This window comes from Anguilla rostrata, chromosome 11 (assembly GCF_018555375.3).
Source record: "Anguilla rostrata isolate EN2019 chromosome 11, ASM1855537v3, whole genome shotgun sequence".
Lineage (NCBI taxonomy): Eukaryota > Metazoa > Chordata > Actinopteri > Anguilliformes > Anguillidae > Anguilla > Anguilla rostrata.
In genome coordinates, this window is record NC_057943.1 from 16,302,051 (window position 1) to 16,321,120 (window position 19,070).

At 41.7% G+C, this 19,070-nt stretch overlaps 1 protein-coding gene across 11 annotated transcripts in view; it reads left to right on the plus strand.

The window, feature by feature from the left end:
- LOC135234092 (ERC protein 2-like) overlaps window positions 1–19,070 on the plus strand; it is a 232,480-nt gene that overhangs the window by 124,354 nt on the left and 89,056 nt on the right. For all 11 annotated transcript variants that reach the window (XM_064298255.1, XM_064298254.1, XM_064298257.1 and 8 more), the window contains one exon: window positions 10,888–11,048. In XM_064298255.1, the coding sequence (XP_064154325.1) occupies window positions 10,888–11,048 (161 nt within the window). The remainder of the gene's footprint in view (window positions 1–10,887; window positions 11,049–19,070) is intronic.

Genomic DNA, 19,070 nt, shown 5'->3' on the forward strand with positions numbered 1-19,070 from the left:
AATACTTGATAAAGAATGACATGACATGTAAAAATAATGGAGAAAATGAGTAGAGGGAATGCAGAGAGACGAAGAGGCTAAAAGAGGGATGAAGACTGGGAAAGAGAAGAGAAGGTCCAGTGAGAAAAACAGAACAGAGGATAGTGGGGAAAAAGAGAAATAAGTCTTAATTGACCCGTTTTTTTTTTTTTTTTTCTGAAAATGTAGGCCTGTGGGAAAATTGAGAACCTGAAGGCTTTGCAGAACGAGATGTGGAAAGCAGCATTTTCTCATTCCTCCTCGGTTTGCTTAACTGATTATATTCCTTAAGATGAAAAAAGCGATTACATAATTATCATATTCGTAGGAGACCTGTGTGATGAATGCCTGCAAAACAATTATCTCTCTTGAATTTTGGAGTGTAGAAAATTAGGAAAATGGGAGTGTGGTTGAATTTCACACGAGGGTTCCGCTTTGCTTCCGCCTTGCCCAGACGGTCTGGGGTACTACTTGTTGATCTTGGTGCATTAAATTACTGGTGCGCTGTCAGATTCAATTATGGCTCCTGGACGTGAAACACACAGCTTCCCTGTGTCAGTTACCCCTGGCTAAGGCTGGCTTACGTATCTGATTTGTTTTTGTTTTGGTTGCACTTTTCACGTTTGTGAAAGAGCCATTCTGAGAAGCGGGCAAACAGACGGACAGGTTCTCCGATGGCCTGATGAACGCAACGCGCCCGTCACGTCCGCGAGACCCGCGCGTTTCAATGGAGGCTTTAAGGCGGGTCCCTCGCTTGGCAGATGAATCACTTTCCTCACCAGGCTCTTCCAGGCGACTGCTTGCACTTATCTTTCCTGATTTCTGCACATTTCTGCATGAGCAGTCCCCCTTCAGCTGTAATTGGCTGAAATGGTCGGGTGTGAATTTGGGATAATTGCCGCGCATGCTTTTTGCTCAGACACCTGTGCTACCATGAACCAGAGCACACATGCCTATGGCCAGTTTCCATAGCAGCCATGCCCCAGAGTGTGGATTTCTCAGGCGTGCTGTTTTGGGACCTGTAATAATTACAAGCAATATGGCAATATGGACTAACAGTTTGAAAAAAGAAAACTGACAAGGAGCCCATTATCTTTTCTCGTGGAAATGAGTTTAAATAAACAACTTGTGTCTAGCAGTCCATTTTTATCCATACGTATCTAACATTCTCGTTTATATGATATGAATTCCAAAGAAGAATTGTGCTTCCCGACACTCTCCTTCAAGTTCTCTGGGTCTGGTCAAGGTTTTGATGCAGATATAATCTGGGTCTGGTCTAGGTTCAGCATTGGTTTATATTTAGTGTGGCTGGTGCCTGGTCCAGGCTTTGATGTTTGATGAGATCTGGATCTAGTTTTTATGTGGCTCGGGGTGCGTTCTGGGTCTATGTTCCAGTCAACAGCTTCTCAAGGTCCCTTCATCACTAGGCTCTGTCCTTACTCTCTCCCACAGGGCCACACAAAGAGGCAGTGTGAATGTGTTAGCGGTGGACACAAAAGCTGGGGAGGTTTATTTCTATGGTTATTTTTTTTGAGATCTCTCATCCATGTTGCTGAGCAATCCATCTGTTCTCTTTCGGTAGGTGCCATAGTTGATATGGTCCATAATACCCTTGATCTTATGTGCACTATGTAGCGACAACACTTATTTTTTCTTGCTTTCAGGGTGTACTTCCCTCTTGACAGATGTATATGAAAGATTTTCCCCCTCTAGAATCCCCTTTGTTATTAATCCTGAACTGAAAACTTTCTTTTAATTGTCCTCGAGGCGACTACCTCGTATGCAAATCTGTTGGGCATCCAAGGGAGCTGCTCGAATGAATATAAAAAAATATGAGAAAATGAATGTCCCAGCATGTAGTATATTTAACTTAGTCATCTCAATAAGCGTGAAGCTAGTGCTACACAGAATTAATTTGTACACCAGATTCTATATGTTTACATGGTCACAGGTAAGACAATAAAGGAACAAGGTATAAGAAAGAAATGCAAGAATGAGGTTAATTGGCTTGTTACTTCCCCTCCTCCCTCTGGGACTATGGGCAGGAGAAGGGCAGACAGTATTCATGAGCTGGAGCAGGCACTGCAGGAAAGTGTGAACATTAGAGCCCATAGAGAAACTGGACTCTGGGTCCAGCAGGAGGTGACTCAAACACAGGCCTCTGCAGGAGAACTACAGCTCTCACTGCAATCTCACCTCATGACTTATGAATTTTGTGATTGACATGCACACGGAGCATTTATGATTATAATGTAACCAATTCTCCCTTCTGCAGCTCGGCTATAGACACACATAGCAGTACTGCATTAAATGTGTGTGTGTGTGTGTGTGTGTGTGTGCGCCTGCGTGAGTGTGTGTATGCATTATTCACAATGACAGGATGTCGCAAATGAATAAAATGGCAACAGTGACCAAATTTGTTATCTATATGTCATGCTTCTGTCATGTACAATAACACACTATTTTCCAGATCACATATTAAAATAAGATCATTCAAAATAAATATTCTAATTATGCCATTCATTTTTAATTTAGGCATTACACTTGCACATACATTGCCCTGTTCTTCCCATCTTGATCAGTTACTGTGCTGGCCTCCCACTGTCTCTTTCTCTAACAGCTTTAACTTCCTGTCTGTGAAAAGGACAGTGATTTGCTCCCAGGTGCATCCATGAAAACCTGTGCTTGTCCTGTCACCATCCTTTGTCCTCCATCATGAGGCTAGTGAGTGTTCTTTGGCAGGTGTCTGGTGCTGAGCTCTTTCATGTCTGGCGTCTTCTCAATCTCCCCATCTCTCAGCTCCACCGTACACAGCCAGGCAGGTGGAGCCTACCTCGCAAAGCAAAGAATGACCCCAATTATTAATACACATGCTCTTTATACACATGTTAGAAATTACCAAAGCTTGGAGACTTGTGAGGGATAAAATATCTGAGCAGTCTGAAAAGGATCTCTTTGAAAAAGGTCCCCTTTTCAGTGTCCATTGCATAATAGTGTGTGCTAGAAAAAAAGAGCTCCACCAAGTGGCCAGCAATACTACTACATTGCTTTAAAGATTTCAAACTGCTGAAAGAGCAATGTGCTGTAACCACATTTGAGATTTCTTTGTGAAGAAATATCTAACTATATCTAGTTATGTAAAAGGCAATAAAATATTCTATTGTGAAATTATTATCTTCCAGAAATTAAGGGAATGCTGAATTTCGCTTACTATGTCACAATATTTAGTACTTTTTTTTCTACGTATTTTCTGCTTTGCCGTTGTGTTTTTTCGGTGTCAGAAGAGGGAGGTGCAGCTGAAGATGTTCCACGGCTAATACAAGCTTTTGACCTTGCTAGTAGTGATTTAGTCCGGATTCCATCTGGGTTCTCTACAGCCACTGGGCCCACGCCCAAACCTCTGTACCAGAGTGTGTGTCAGGCACGGTCATTAACGTCCAGCCTTGCGTTTCTCTTCCTCCCTCCTTTCAGAAACTCTACTGTACTACTAACTGGAACCATCTCTTCCCTTGCTCTTTCAAGGCATTTGTTTTCATTTTAGTGTGCAACTGCATGCTGTTTGATATGGTCCCTTTCCTTTTTTTTAAATTCCATGAATGCACAGAATGCTGCTCCAAGCACTGACCTGAATGCATAAACCTGCTCTGATTTAATGGATTTAATGGCTTTTTGCCTGTCTGTATACAGGGAAAAGGCTGGACTTGATATTCGCTAGATGGTTCACCAATCCCCCTGTTGGCTGCTACAGTTCTCCTTCCTGCTTTTCTCATTTTCTGCATTTCTCCTGTCCAATTTCTTTTTCTTTGACCCATTAGAGGTGGTAGCGGTGATAAAATTTCATTTTAACTTGATTTCATTTTCATTTGAACTCACTTCCTTTCTTGTTTTACTTGAAGCTGCTTAGTATCTGTGTGTATGTCTGCATGACTGCATGTGTATGCGTTTGTGCGTTCACGTGTGCGTGCGTGCGTGCTTCACATGTTTCTATTTGTGATGGTTCCTAAATATTTTCTCTTTTTGTAAATTGCATTAATATTTTTTCCTGTAACTGCTTTATCCAGCCACAAAGACAGTGTTTTGTTAAGTTGTTAACGAGTCACACCACAATTACATAAATATTGCTTATCCTATTCAGTCATGTCAGTTCTTTTAGCAAGCTAAAACCAGTCTTATTTTGAAGCTTAAAGGGATCGTTTTTTCCCATGGTAAGTTTTCCATTGTCTTTAGATAATAGATTTCAGTGTATTGTCATTAATTTGCTCTGACATTAACTGACTTCTCATTCTGTCATCAAGGCCTAAATTTGCCATCTGTTCCTCTTGTCTTTTTAAATTAATGCATTTGGGTATTGTACCCTGGTTTTCCCCCTCATACATTATACAGTGCCAGACGAAGTGCAGTGAGCCTGTTCTGTTCTTTTCCCCACAGCCTCACAGGTCTGGTATTATCTCAAAGCGCTTTTCTCCAGCTGCCCCAAGTCTTTCCAAACTATCAGTTCTGGAGCGCCGGAGGGGCTGGGTTCAGACTTGGCCAAAGGGCCTCTTGGCCTTAAGTGCACCCTGTTTATATCCCAGTTAGGGAGTCATGATAACTGCCAGGCTTCTCAGCGCACAGAAACATAGCGCTCTGTCCAACCGTCAGTCTGCCCAGACTGGTGCCTAGCCCAGGTGAGCCACAGGTACCCATGCCCAGGCGTGCTCCCACATGGCCTTGGCATCACCCAAAGTGCTTACTGGAAGTCTGCACCTCCCAAATGCTCAAAAACGTCAGGAGAGATTTCCATTTCCACTAAAGATGTCTTAAAGCACAGTGTCAGAGAACCATTCATTAGAATTACATCTGACTGGGTAAATATGGGCTACGTGCAAAGCGGAAAGAAAAAAAAGCAACAACTTAAGACCATAACTGCCAAAATCAGAATGTGATATCTATTAAAGAGACCACCTAGTGCGTTTTACTTAGAATGTTTTCTAAAGAGCTGTGTGCAAACTACTTAAGTGATCTAAGGAGCTCTCTGCTGAGTGCTTCAGATTTCTAGGGCTAAATGTAGTGTGGAGTACTGGGTGTTTATACATCCCTCTGTTACCATGAACATTTATTTCTGAAATAATTCTCCTCTAACATCTATCGACATTTATTAATCCAAGGCCATTACGGGATTCTATTTTTAAAGAGGTATTTGGCATATTCTGCCTCAGTCCAGATCGTAGCTCAAACCCGGCTTTGACAGCTTTGTAGCAAAAGTGGAATAGTAGAGCAGAATATTTAAGATCAGTGCAAAGCTGCAGTACAGCACAGAAATGACAGTCCACCATGGAGAATCAGGGGAGTCCTGACTCCATCAACACGCTACCTCAACGCTGGGTATCCTAGCACAGACAGGTGCAGTGCTGAGGGAAATCCGGGCTATGGCCTAGAGCAAGTCCTCTTCCTTGCAGCTGTTTCACACACCCTGGCAGGGCACCTCAATCAAAATCACACCTGATTTCCTGTGCCAGTATTATTTTACCTGTGCAGACAGCCAGGTGTCTTTCATTTCCCTGAAAAAATGACAGTTCAGGAGAGAACGGGAAAAGTCACTCCAGACAAGGTTTATATCTCGCAGCTGCACTGTCTGACTGCAGAAAAAACATGCATAAAAAAGTGACCGTACACTTCTGTCTTTCTGGCCAAACATAACTTTAAATTGTTTTCATAATCTGTCTAATGGTTCATAAGGGTAGGAAAGTAAGCCCAGAGAGAGTGTTTAAAAGTTTTGTCTTAATTATTTACTTAAGATATTCTAAACCAATACATTATTTTATTTATTGTTTAATAATATTTAAACTAATGTCACAGACCTTATAATTGTATTTCAATAAATTGAAGTTCACAGTGCAGGACTTTGACATACGTAACAAAAACCTATAAAGTAAAGCTGTGTAGGGGTTATCACGAGTGGAAAGAAAGCAAGCATGGTTAATGTTCATTGTGAATTATGAATCGCATAATTTGTTTTCATTCAAGTGTGTTCTCTTGCCTTAATGCACATTACCTCATACTCACTCACACACATGCATGCATTCCTTATGGATTAGTGCTTATCTCAGAGAAGACAGACATATCAAACGCAACCCCTCCAAAGCTGAGTGATGGCACTGTGTAATATGTCAGCTAGAGGTATGAAATTTTTATGTCCTTAATAGACCATAAATCGGTTACATAGCGGTCTGTGTCACTGTGTGCTGTGATAGCTCAGGGGTCGAGGGGGAGTTATGTGAGCTGTGGCTTTGCTGGTGCGGGGTTTCTCTCAGGGGTTGCTGTGGAAGTTCAGGGTTCGTGGGGAAGATGAGGGCCTCTGTGCACTGGTGGTCAGAAGTGAATGTGAGACCCAGTGGAAGCGCCGGGTCCTGCTGCTGAGAACAAGCTGAGGCTGTAATGAGTGGCTCTGATGGAGAGCTGAGGCCCAGGGCTGTGGGAAGTGTGGCTCTGTCACTGAGAGCGGTGGTAACCGGTATTCCTACGGAGTGCAGTGGATGTGGGAATGTAAGAGAGCTGTGGCTGGGAAAAAGCAATGTAATCTTACTTTGCATACATTCTCTGTTTTTTTTCCCGTTTTTTTTCTTTTCCAGAATGCAGTCAGTCTCATGATGTTCAGCTAAAGCATGTGTAATGCTCAGGCTGTGGGTTTGCATATCATCATCTTATGAGGTCCTGCTTTTCCGGATAGAGACCTTTCACTTATTTGAACTAAGTCTCTGAAGCAGCATCCAATCTGAGCGGACAAGGGGGAATTAGTACAGCTAGAAGTTCCCAATAGGATTAGGAAAATCTGATTTAATAAAAGAGGGTGCTTTCCTAAACCCTTGAAGTCTGTCTGAATTAGCACGCACAGGCTAATGAGATTATTGCCCATAATTTTGCTAAAATGCATTGTATCCATTTTTAATGATGTGATTCTGAAATGAACAGTGAGCAAGAAAGACTATTGGGTTTCAGACTTCTATGTTTTGGTGGTGTTAGAAGGTGGTTTTTGCAGCCAGGCAGTCCTATCAGTGCTTGTGTTTTTTTCAAAATGAGGTGAGATGGGCTCATTCGATCTGATTTTATTCTTCGTCTTGAATCTCTGTCAGTGGGCCTCATATGCAGTGGGTTAGTTAAGCCTCTGGTGACTGTTATGATAGCCAGAAGGCCCACTCTGTATTACTCTCTACTCCCTTTTAGGGAAAGCCATTTTACCTACTTCCATAATTCAGTGCTTCTGGGCCACTCATTGTCTGCACTGTGTGGTGAAATATTTCACACGAAAGCTCCACATGCCCCATTAACTGAAAATGCACCATGGGATGTGGCAGTTCCACATTTTAGTGCAGTATCATAGCATAAATGTAAAAGCAGAAGTATGCCTTTTATTTTTCCCAGCAAATTAGTTGTTGGACTGGGGCTGGTTTCAATGTTAATATGGTTGCTATTTATGTACCCCAGTAGGGTTGGTTTTATTTTGCCATCGTATGTGAGCATGCATTGAGTGAACCTGTCACAAGGCTGGACAGCAGTTATCTCAGTGTTCTGGCAGTAGGGTGTTAGCCTACAATATTCATGAGAAGTATAGCCGAATTCCAGACATCTGTGAAACACACTAAAATCTCAGAAACATTTAACGGAGAATGTTGCTTGAAAATGTGCGAACGATTTGCCCCCTTCATAAAACGAGGCCTGCTGCTTTTTCATGTCCGACCACATAGTGTGCCTTGGAGCAGCGTTGTACACCCAAGGCCTTTAGCTCTGCGTGAATCCATGGTGCAGGCTGTCATTACCTGGCGCAACTGAGGGATGTACAAATCAAAAAGATGTGTATTAGTACTGACTAGGCCCATATGCCTGTCATAATATGTGTTAGCCATCCATATTACGATAAAAATCAAAAGAAAAAAAGAAAATATATGCATTGTGTGGAATGCATTGAAGCACTGACTATTGTGCATCAGGTTTACTCAAATGAATAAGAAGACAAAATATACTATCAAAAATATGAATTACACTTAATGATTGTAGGCTGCACAAAGCGTGACATTGAGAATATTAATACACTATATGACCAAAAGTATCTGGAGACGCCTTGGTCTGGGGATATTTTTCATGGTTTGGGCTAGGCCCCATAGTTCCAGTGAAGGCAAATCTTAATGCTACTGCATACAATCACATTATAAATGATTCTGTGCTTCCCCAACAGTTTGGGGAAGGCCCTTTCCTGTTTCACCTTGATAATACCCCCGGGCACACAGCGAGGTCCATATAGAAATGGTTTGGTGTGGAAGAACTTGGCTGCACAGAGCCCTGGCCTCAACCCCATCCAAGACCTTTAGGATCAACTGGAAAGCCAACTGCGAACCAGGCCTAATCACCCAATCAGTGCCCAACCTCACTAATGCTCTTCTGGCTGAATGGAAGCAAATCCCAGCAGCAATGTCTAGTATAAAGTCTTCCCAGAAGAGTGGAGGTTGTTATAGCAGCAAAGGGTGGACCAACTCCAATTACATGCCCATAATTTTGGATGAGATGTTGGATGTCAGGTGTCCACATACTTTTGACCATGCAGTGTATACTTGAGGAAAACCAGTGGGATATTAAGTCTGTGGCAATTACAATTATTTATCAAGCATTATGGTGTGTGATCACTAAAGCCCATTTTTGATTCTATAATAAGAAAGTAATTCTAATCTGGATCATGAATCCTAGATGTGTTCCAGTGTTTTAGACGGCATCAGGTCATTGTTGTAAAAGAGAATATGTTTTCAATTAACTTATCAATAAAATACCACATTATGTTAATTGATTGATTAGTGCGGAAATAACTCAGATTTTCTTTGCACTGTTTTGCTTTAATTTTCCCGCTGTCGCTACACAATGTTAAGTAACCTATTTTGCCAGTGAAAATAAACACCTTTTATTAAGAGAAAATATCCCTTATTAAAAGGCATTGTCCGAATAGAGGAAGCAAAGTAAGTTACATTCAGACCCCTTTTCTGAGTCCCTTGTCTGATTTCTGCTGCATTAAATAATGGGACTGGAGCCATATCTGTAATTTCATGTAGAAATGGCTGCACGTGACCAAGGTTCCTGCCAACTAGACTTGCATCATGTCTGGCCTTACTGATCTCTGTTGAGTTACCAGTGCTCAAGGGCATTTTAATCCACTGTCATTCATTTGAACCCTAACCCTGTTTAATTTAAAGCCTCAGTCTGTCAGCTGGACTTTTCAGACTTTTTTTTTCCCTGTGAAAATCTAAGATTTCAGCAGTCAGGCTGGAGGTCCTCTAGATTAGTATGCCTCCACCTACCAATGCCCCACACAAGAGAAATTGCTGTTGTGCACATGCCCTGGGTCAAGGAGATACAGTGCTCCTGGGTGGTTTATGTTAAGAAATACTCTGTGCCCACTGGAAAGAGGTATTTCCAGTGCCAGGTGCTGGGCTGTTACACGATTTCACAACCCGATCATTTTAGATAAGGATTTCATTACAACAGTTAATGGACTTGACTCTGCAACTCTTGCTATTTTCTTGGAATTTTAACTTAAGTGCCTTAAATTGGCTTAAATAACAGCACAGGATATCATAATTTCCCTCAAAATAAAGATATAATCCCTCTCTGCTTCTAAATAATATTGGTGAAAATATTAACAGCTTTTTGCAGAAGGAGCTAACATTTTCAGTTTTTCTGTATCAAAATGCATTCTGCTTTTTTTTTTCTTTTTCTTTTTTTGATAGTCTCCATCAAGTAAAAATGTGCAAACCCTTAGGTAAATTTTAAAATATTTATATAAAGAAAAATAAATCATACAGCACGGGTCTGTTTCTCCATCTGTCTCCATTCTGCAAATTAAATATTCTGGTGTTTTGAAGTGAACCTCCTTACTGCATTCTCTCCATGTGGATTTTGTGTGCATTTAATAAAGCAACCCTTTTTTCTTCCCATGATTCTGTGCAGCCTGTATCAGGAGTCTGACCGCTTTTTTAAGCAGCTTCCCTCTGTCACTCAGACCCTGGCAGCATGCTAATGTTGTGAGCCTTTTAGCCACAACAGAAAAGACCAGTTGAACATTTGGGTTGAATCACATAATGATGAGTCTCTCTTTCCCCACACACTATCATTTTTCTCTTTTTTTCTCTATGGGCTGTCCAAGTTCATTAGTGTTTATTCAAGTTAAGCTCTCATTTTGTTCTCATCTTCTCGCTCTTACAGTTGCAGGAAAGTGCTTCATAGATGTTTCATCACCTGTGAAACTAAACCCCCACTATATGTATTACTTATTTTTGAGCAATTTGTGGTCTTTATTTTGCAAATTTGGGGAGTGCTGACATTCAGATTAATATGTGTGGGAAAGTCTGGGAGACCTCAATGTATCTGGATCTCTATGTATGTGTGAATAGTTTTTACTGCAATTTTTTTCCTGATAGATTTATTTAAAAAATAACATACTGTGTCATGTCTCTTAGTTCTTCTGCGTTGTACTGTAGCTTGCTTTAGCTGTTATTGTACATATGCAGAATCATTGTTATTGACAATGAGTGCCAGTCAAACTAATGTGCCTGGAACAAGACAGTAGAAACGAACGACTGTGCCCTTAATTCAGTTTACCACTGCTATCAATCTTACTTTAAATTCACCTCTTTTGAAATGGAAACTCCTCCAAAAGCACGTCACCTGTTTGCAGTCCTCAGTGCTCAACTGATCCCTGTTAGACAAAAACAACAAAACTCACCGAAGGTATCGCTGCTCGTGCCTTCTATAGTTACCACTGTTTCTTTGTCCTGTCTCAATGAAAATGGACAAGTCCTGCATGAGCAACTGAAGTGGCAGATCTTTAACAGCACTTCCTCCCTGCAGCTGGAGGAGCTGATGAATGCCCTGGAGAAGACCAGGCAGGAGCTGGACGCCACAAAGCAGCGTCTCTCCTCCACCCAGCAGTCCCTGGCCGAGCGGGACGGCCACCTCACCAACCTGAGGCAAGAGCGCCGCAAACAGCTGGAGGAGATCCTGGAGATGAAGTGAGTTCCTTTCTCCTCTTTCCTTCTGTTTTTGTTGCTTTCTCTGCCTATGCCCCTATGCCTTTGCAGAGGAACAGGGCCTCTTTGCGATGCTGAAGTCTCCTCCCTTCTCTGTCCTCTCTCTGGTTTCTTGTGTTGTTCTTTGCCCGGTCTTCCCCCTCTATTCCCATCTATAACTACTGATATCTTTCTTTTGTACTTTCGGCATCCAGTCTTTATGCTCCCATTACTCCTTCTGTTCTCTACGTCCTTTCAAAAACTTGCTTTCCTTATACTCTCTGTACTCTTCTGCAACAGACAACAACTCACTGCTTTTTAATGATGTTTGTCTTAGAGTCACGGGTACTCAGCTCTGAGGTCAAAGGTTAGAGTTAAAGTGAATGAATGCCTGTCAGGGTCGGGCATTTTGTCCAAGCTTTTTAGATTCCAAAAACATGGAGTCTGATGAGAATCTCTTATGCAATAGTTTACTGCAGCCTTTTTTGTTTTGGATTTGCTGTTCATTTCGGAGTCAGTAGCTGCCTGACAGTTTAATGGTCTGCTAAGTACTTTAGGCTTCTCACGAACAATAAAAAAGATAAAAAGTAATTAGGCTGGGATGGCATTTTGACTAATGTGATCTCTTGTGATTGGGTGTAGTAGAGAGCTAGTTATTTGGGAGGATAATGACTTCATGCTTTTAGAGTTGAGAGGAGACTGAGTAATTGGCTTGGCTCTCTTGGTGAGGTGATATCCACTGGCAGCGACTGGGGCCCGAGTGGCACGTGATGATTAACGCTGTGGGGGCTAGTGACACTGAGGCGTGAGCTTGCCCAGTGTGTTCTGTGGGTTGTTTCTCCAGCTCCAGAGGGCTAAAAGCCCAAGTCATCCAAATAATTGGTTGTTTTAAGACATGTTGAGCATGTGAGACTTCTGGATTTAAATGCGCTGTGTGCCCCTATAATGTATTACACATTGCAAGCATTGATGATGTGCAATGATGTATTTATGAAACTCAGAATGGAAGATTTCTCATTTGTGACATTTTTTTCCATAGCCTTTAGGGGGCTGGATCTTCCAGACCCGCATATTTGCAGTTTGCCTGTTGATAGACCACTAAATAGCATACGTTGCTAATAACAAAGTAGGCTCTTGCTATGACGGAGGTGAACCCAAAATAAACCATGACCTATGTCTATATTATCTGTATGTCAATCCAACACGTGGTGTCAGCACTGGCAGACCTGGTCTGCTTTACAGATATTTCTGTATATTGAGGACAGGTGTTTGCGTAGGCTCTTCTTTTGCCAGAGGTTTTACTGAAGTTCAAATATCTATCATGTTTATAGCTGCACATGTGTTTGATTGAGCTGTATGATTGAACAAACATGCCACAAAGAAATGCCTTTAACATAAGGGAACATCTCAGAAAATGGCATAGAGATTCATGTTAGGATTTCATGGTCTAAATGCTGGTGACTTTGTCAGTCCTCTAGAACAATAGATGACTTCGTTTCTCAGAATTTATTAGTGGTATTGGAGAAAAAAAAAAAAAACTCCAGACTTTTTGCAACAATCAATAAACAACAACAAAAATCATCACCATCATCATTATTATCCAGGGACACATTTTATTCCTTATTGTGACATATTATTGATACAGAAAAATCTAGACAGAGCGGTGCAATTTGGATGTTACTGCTAAGCATATTTCCAGCTGCTCATAACTTACTGGCTTTCCACCCAGGTTCAGTCTCATGCATGTGTGGGTGTGCGTGCATGCAATGTGCAGTTGTGTTTGCATGCTTCAACACAATTGAGTATGTACATGTTATTTGGCGTCTGGAGAACAAAGGAAGAAAGAAAAGAAGTTCACTAAGAGGAGAAATGGTGTCATTTAATTTCCCTGTATGGCACCTTGATTCTGAAACTGGTTTGCAGTGTGGTGGGTGGGGGTCCTGTGGGCCAGTCTCATATCATACTGCCTCACTGGTTGTGATGGTGGTAATCTTCTATATTTATGACTTGTTTGTGATTCGTGCTGCTGGTAGCGGACTGATGGTCTTCCATGGGCTTTTTGTCTATAGAGCTTCATGCACAGAGCAGAGAGGATTCACAGGCATGCAGGGAGGGGGAGTTATGTGTTTTATTTAATGCTTACCGAACATGTCGACCATATATTTTCCGATTGCTGGCTTTCAGACAAAAATGTTGTGAATTGAGCGTATATCAACTGCTGCTTTTCAAACACTGTGTACCGGGGGTTGTGGCACAGCAAGAAAAATCTATCAGTGAGAACAGCACTCGTGTGAAACTGAATCTGACAGCCTCCCCTGTTCTGGGCTTATTCTGAGTTGCTTGTGCTGTCTGTGTTGTTTTATCCTTACTTAGTGTTCTCTCAGATTTTTGAGTTTTACAGGTTCTGAAGTTTATCCATCGTTCTGGCGATCAGTAGGAATTTGGAATTATGGGAGGATTTCTTTCTGTATCTCTAACTGGCATTTGTGGGTGGAGCTTCACCGCTCACCATGTTTAGCAGTGAATCTGGCATTGCGTGCCTCATTGTGCATTGTAAGTCATGATTTATAGTATGTGTGAATCATTGTGCTTTATTAGTCTAGATTTATAGTATTTACCTGGTACTGTCCTACCAGTTCTCCCTCTGGCAATGGCATGCCCTGGCTTGACAAATAAACCTGACATAATAAATCTGCTAATGATGTTGTCCCTACATTGTGTTCACCTGTGCCAATAAAGATCACTGTATGAGATAAATATATTTATTATTATTAAGAACTCCGTACTTTAGTGGTTCAAGATGCAAAGCTGCTGGAACCTATTGTTTTTCTTCTGGTTTTTATTTGTTTATTTTTCCTGGAAAATTTCTATAAAATCCTCAATGTTGCTCAAAAAGTCACCAAACATTTGGAGGGCCATGGCATACACATGTCTGACCATATTGCTTAAATTCCAAGAAAACTTTGTTGTGTTAAAATAATGCAATCATGCTGTGTTTAGTCAAGTGGAAGAAAGCCAATCCAAACAATTGACCTTTTAATTTATTAAGAATATGGCCTATTATTCCTTTTAAAATTAAGTCCAGACCTCAGATCTGTCAGTCCAGACAGCACACATTTGTTTGTTCCGGCATGCCACCTAGATAACCAACGTCTTCCCAGAAACTAGTTTGGGGTTGTGTCATAGTATTATATTATTTGGGAGTACTAATATCAGCTTTGTTTATTATTCATCAGATTGATCATTTACTTTATAGGTGCACTCAAGCTAATGTAGAGATTTGTTTTAAATATGAATATATTTTTACCATTGTTTTTCTTTATTCTTAAATGCATTGATTGAGGTTTAAAATGTTACATTTGGATTTTTCCTTTGTGTTTACTATATCAACAAAAGGCATTTGGACATTCCTGACAACAGGTCACACCTCATGCCATATATTGTTCGTGGGTTTCACTTAGTGTGGAATTATGAGGATATCTAATTCTCAGGAGAAGCAGCACGGAGAATGCCTGGGATCTCAATGGGGTGTCACACCTTCACCAGGAGAAGGATGGAGAGGAAGTAACCTAATCCCAGAGACCTTTTTCATCTGTGACACCCTCAACCTCTGCCTCACTTCAGCACAGGAATTTGCCTTTTCTTTTTTCACCCTCTCCCTCTCTTTTTTCAGATTTATAGGATTCAGGTGTGAGTGCTTGAGTTGGGCAGGAAGAGAGGAGAGAGGGAGGAGGGGAGAATGAGAAAATTTGTAAAAAAAAAAAAAAAAAAGAAAAAAAAAAGAAAGAAGCTATTTGCGAACCGACTTGGCGCTCAAGGCATTCTTGTGAGCTTGAGGAGTGTGGGTCTTACGCGGGCCTCAGAGGATTAGGAGCGCGCTCAGTGACAGCTTGGCCTTTCTCAGCAGTGTGGGCCCCTTTGTGTGGTCCCACAGCCAGGGGAAATGAGGCCTGGCCAGAGTGCGCCTGTGTGCCTAAGTCCCGTCCGTAACAGAGTGAGCAGGTCCACCTATGGCAAATGTCTTCATTTGACATCTCACTCCGTGTTAATGCCCCGTGATCCATGGGGAAAAACTCCAGCGTTCAGCAAAACACTCAGCCACAAGACAGGGTAGAGGTGCTTATGGTAGAGCGGAACATGCATGGAAGGGGGGTTATGAGGGACGTGGCTGTTTGAGAATGATTTCAGATTATGAATTTGCCCAGAGGCCATGTTTTTTGTTTTTTAATTAAATGTGACATTTGTCAGGAAGAACAGTTGAAATAAAGCAGCTGAATTAAAAAGAGGTTTTTTAGTTTCCTTGTGAAATTTGGTTTCTCAGCAACAGTGGCAGGTTTCATTCACAGAACCAAATGTAGCCTTGGACTTTTCAACACAGTTTAATGAAAGGGGGGTGGGGGAGGGGTCACTTTTAATATCCTATTGTCAGCAGGTTCCTGAGGCTTTTTGGTGGCCAGGCCTCACACAGCTGAGAGCCCATATGAAGGCTTCTAGCATGTGTAATGTAAGGATAACTGCATTGCAGGCTACATGTGCTGTGCCTATAGGATTAGGACATTTCTGTTTTTTATGATGTTGAATGGAAAATAAACAATAATATTGCTAAGTATATTTTATAACATGCTTTATCCAAAAAGCACTACAAGTTCAGCACATGCCCCCTTGAATTTGCTGTAGTCTTTGTGTATCTCTACCCCCACTGAATATTTTTATGCCAACAAAAAGAGGAGAGGGTTATTTATATAAACACACACTATACCACATTTACTTGTTAACAATCCTATGGGGAAACAATCTAGAACAGAACATATACCTCCAAAGTTATCAAAGAGCAACAGTATTAGGGGACGTTGAGCTGTTCTACACCACCTTCTTAAAAAGGTTGGGCTTCCTTAAAATGGATTCCTGGCATTTCACTGTATTTGTGCGGCACTCTTCTTCCCCAGCGAGGCTTCAAGGAACAGATCACCAGTGTAGGGAGGGAAAATGCAGCTTAAAAAAAGAGTAAAAAAAAAAAAAAAGTGAAGTAAGCAGAGCAAAGAATAGGCAGCTCCAGACGGGGGGCCCCCTTCCCAGCCCATCTGAATCCACTTACATGTAAATTGCTTGTCTGTATGAATTACGGGTACGTTTCTGAAGGGACTGCTTCGCTTTGTTTATCGTAGGATTTTTGACAGTCTCTTTCCTCTTTCAAGTAAACTTGGCTGCAGTGTACTGTTGGTACAGCACTAAGTAAACTCATCTTTTGTTACATTAACAAGGTTATACCATCGCCAGGGCAGTTTTACAGCTGCCTGACTGGAGGTCAAAGCACAAGGAGGTTGTGGCTAGGTTTAAACCCCGCAGATCAATGAGCTGAGGTAAGTGTGAGGCAAAAGGAGTCACCACACAGAATGCTGTAGGGCAGTTTGGCAGTCTTCACTGCCTAGCAACATTGAGAAGTAGTAGAGGTCAATCTGTGGCCGTGCAACATGGAGAACCTTGATGCTTGCAGATAGCGACCAGGAACTACGGTCTGTTGTCTTTTCTCTATAATTCAAACTTTCTCTACAGTTCAGGAAATATTTATAAAGTCTACAAGGATGTTCCAAGGTGCAAAAGTATAAAGAGAGGGGGCACCATGGCTCTGTAAATAGGACATCTTAACCATAAGCACTGCCTGGCACTGAGGGTAAAAATTTGCTTAATTTATGCTGACACACATACTGCAGAATTCTCACGATTGTGCTGTAATATTTTCATAACATGATGAGGTTGTTAGGTAATAGTTTTTTCAGTAACTATCTGGGAACGTAAGTGCATTTGCCACTGTAAACATTAATGTCCAGTCACTCCAAATTTGATTTGAACTGTGCCTATCTACTGTGAATGGCACCACATTGTTGTAAAGTGAGTCTTAGAGACAATAAATATTATTCAACAATCCCAGCATGGCTATGATACCTTCGGCAGTTATGTTTAGGAGATGCAGAGACCAGCTGGGCCAAGGTTTGATTTTCTAAACAGATAAATGGTGAAATATCTACCACTGACAGGAGGAGGCAGAAGAGAGGTATTTTTCTACATCTCTCCAAATAAGCTCAACATTGCTTTTCCTGGAAAGAAATAGCTATAAAACAAATAGATATAAAAATCCACTTGACATAACGAGAGACAACAAGGTCAAGTGGCTGTTTTCAGGGAACAGCTGTCTTGTATTGTAGATACAGTACACCAGCAGCCTGAGTCTTAACCATTTGAGGTAGCGTACCTTCCTAGTGTGACTTTTGCTCTACCTTTATCACATATGTGTCGTCTCAGAAGTGTGCTCTATGAACTTGCCAGTGAAGCAACCCTTTTTATGTCCCCTGTTAGGCTTAAGCGGTGTAGATCCTTTAATCTTAGCAAGAGAGAAGAGGTGTAACAGGACAGAGTTAGACATTTTTGTCGGTTGTTAAATGAACGTTCTTGCTTCAGATGTTTGGGGCACTTGGATTCCCCTGGAATGTGCAATAGTGTCCCTGTAAAAGCTTAATGGACGGGGAGGGAGAAGGATGGCTTGCATTCTGCTATGCTCTCTACATTAAGAATAGAGTCACACCAGGCCCAGCCTGGGGTTTGACCATGTAAATGGGCTGTAATTAAGCCCAGATATGTGTAAATGTTTACCCCCTTTTTAACGCTGCCCATTAGATGGTGATGGTAAAAATTTTAGTGCCTTGATTCTGAGTTTTGTTTGAACTGTGAGTGGCCTGCAGCCTGTTCCTCTAGACTAAAACCAATAACATGGCATTACCATTACAAAAGATTCACTCATTCTTGCAAATGACAAATTTATATAATTGCATTTGCCGGTTACAGAGGGCTTGAACAAAAATAAGTATAATGCTAAAGGGTGAAACGAGTGAGATATTGCTGAAATCTTTTATGTCCTTTTTTGTTTTTTTGCATATAAATATTTTGTTCCCTGGAAACAGTTACTTTATCCATTTAAACTCATGCTCTATTTAAAGAATGTATAATAATCATGAGTAAAATCTAATGGGGCTACAGCAGAGATGAGTTCTTTCCCATACATTAGTACATAGATTTTTATACTGAATGAGTTGACATATGGAAAACGCAGCAGTACTGCATCCACTCTGTTTAAGGAAAAGTCCATAACTCTTTAGCAGTTCCCCTGCCTATTTTGGCTCTGGGGTTTCCATGGCACCAGGCTGTGGTTTCGTTGGCGAGCTGTGTTTTGATTGATCGCGATGCATGTGGGCGGGACTGAATGAGGATCCCTGTGCTCCTGTCACAGGTTGGTCGCACACAGGCATCCCTGCCTGCCATTTTCCGCTCGCCAAGGCCCCGTCTGATGTTGGGGGATCAGGCCTCGTCTTTGTATGAGAGAAAAGCCATTCATCATCCCTGTCTTTGCTCCAGCACCCCTTGACACGCGTGTTTTCATTCTACATGTGCAATATTATGTCACTGGTCAGGCATGTTCCATGCTTCCCCGGCTATGCGCTATTTTAATGGAGTGTTTTGTCCATTCTTTTTTCTTTTTTTTTGCCAGTGGTGATTTTTAAACTGGTCACTAAAGTAGATTTTTTTTTTTTCCCCCCAATTATTTATGTTCAAGATTCTTCGGCTTGAGAGACTCATAGTTTTATTTCATTCTGCATGTGCGAACAATTGCAGTTCCAAAGAAAATGAGATGTTTCATGTCCTCAGAAAGCAGATACTGTGTAATTAAGTTTGGAGCGTTTCCTGTGCAGCGGATGCCACAGGATGACCCGATGCATGCTGGGCCGGGCCCCAGCAATGCGTCTGTTTTCCCCAGCGGTCAGGCAGAGCAGCAGACGCCCTGATGTGTGTCATGGCAGCGCTTTATCTGTGTCAGCATTGATTAGGATTTACTGCTCCTTTGGGGGAGGGAGGGGGAGGGGGGGCGTAGATCACCTGGTACTGTATTTCACCTGTGAACGGTGGGGGCCGGCTGGAGAATTCCGTTTCAGGGTCAAGTGCTTTAATTTGTTCATTATGTTTTTTTTTGTTTTT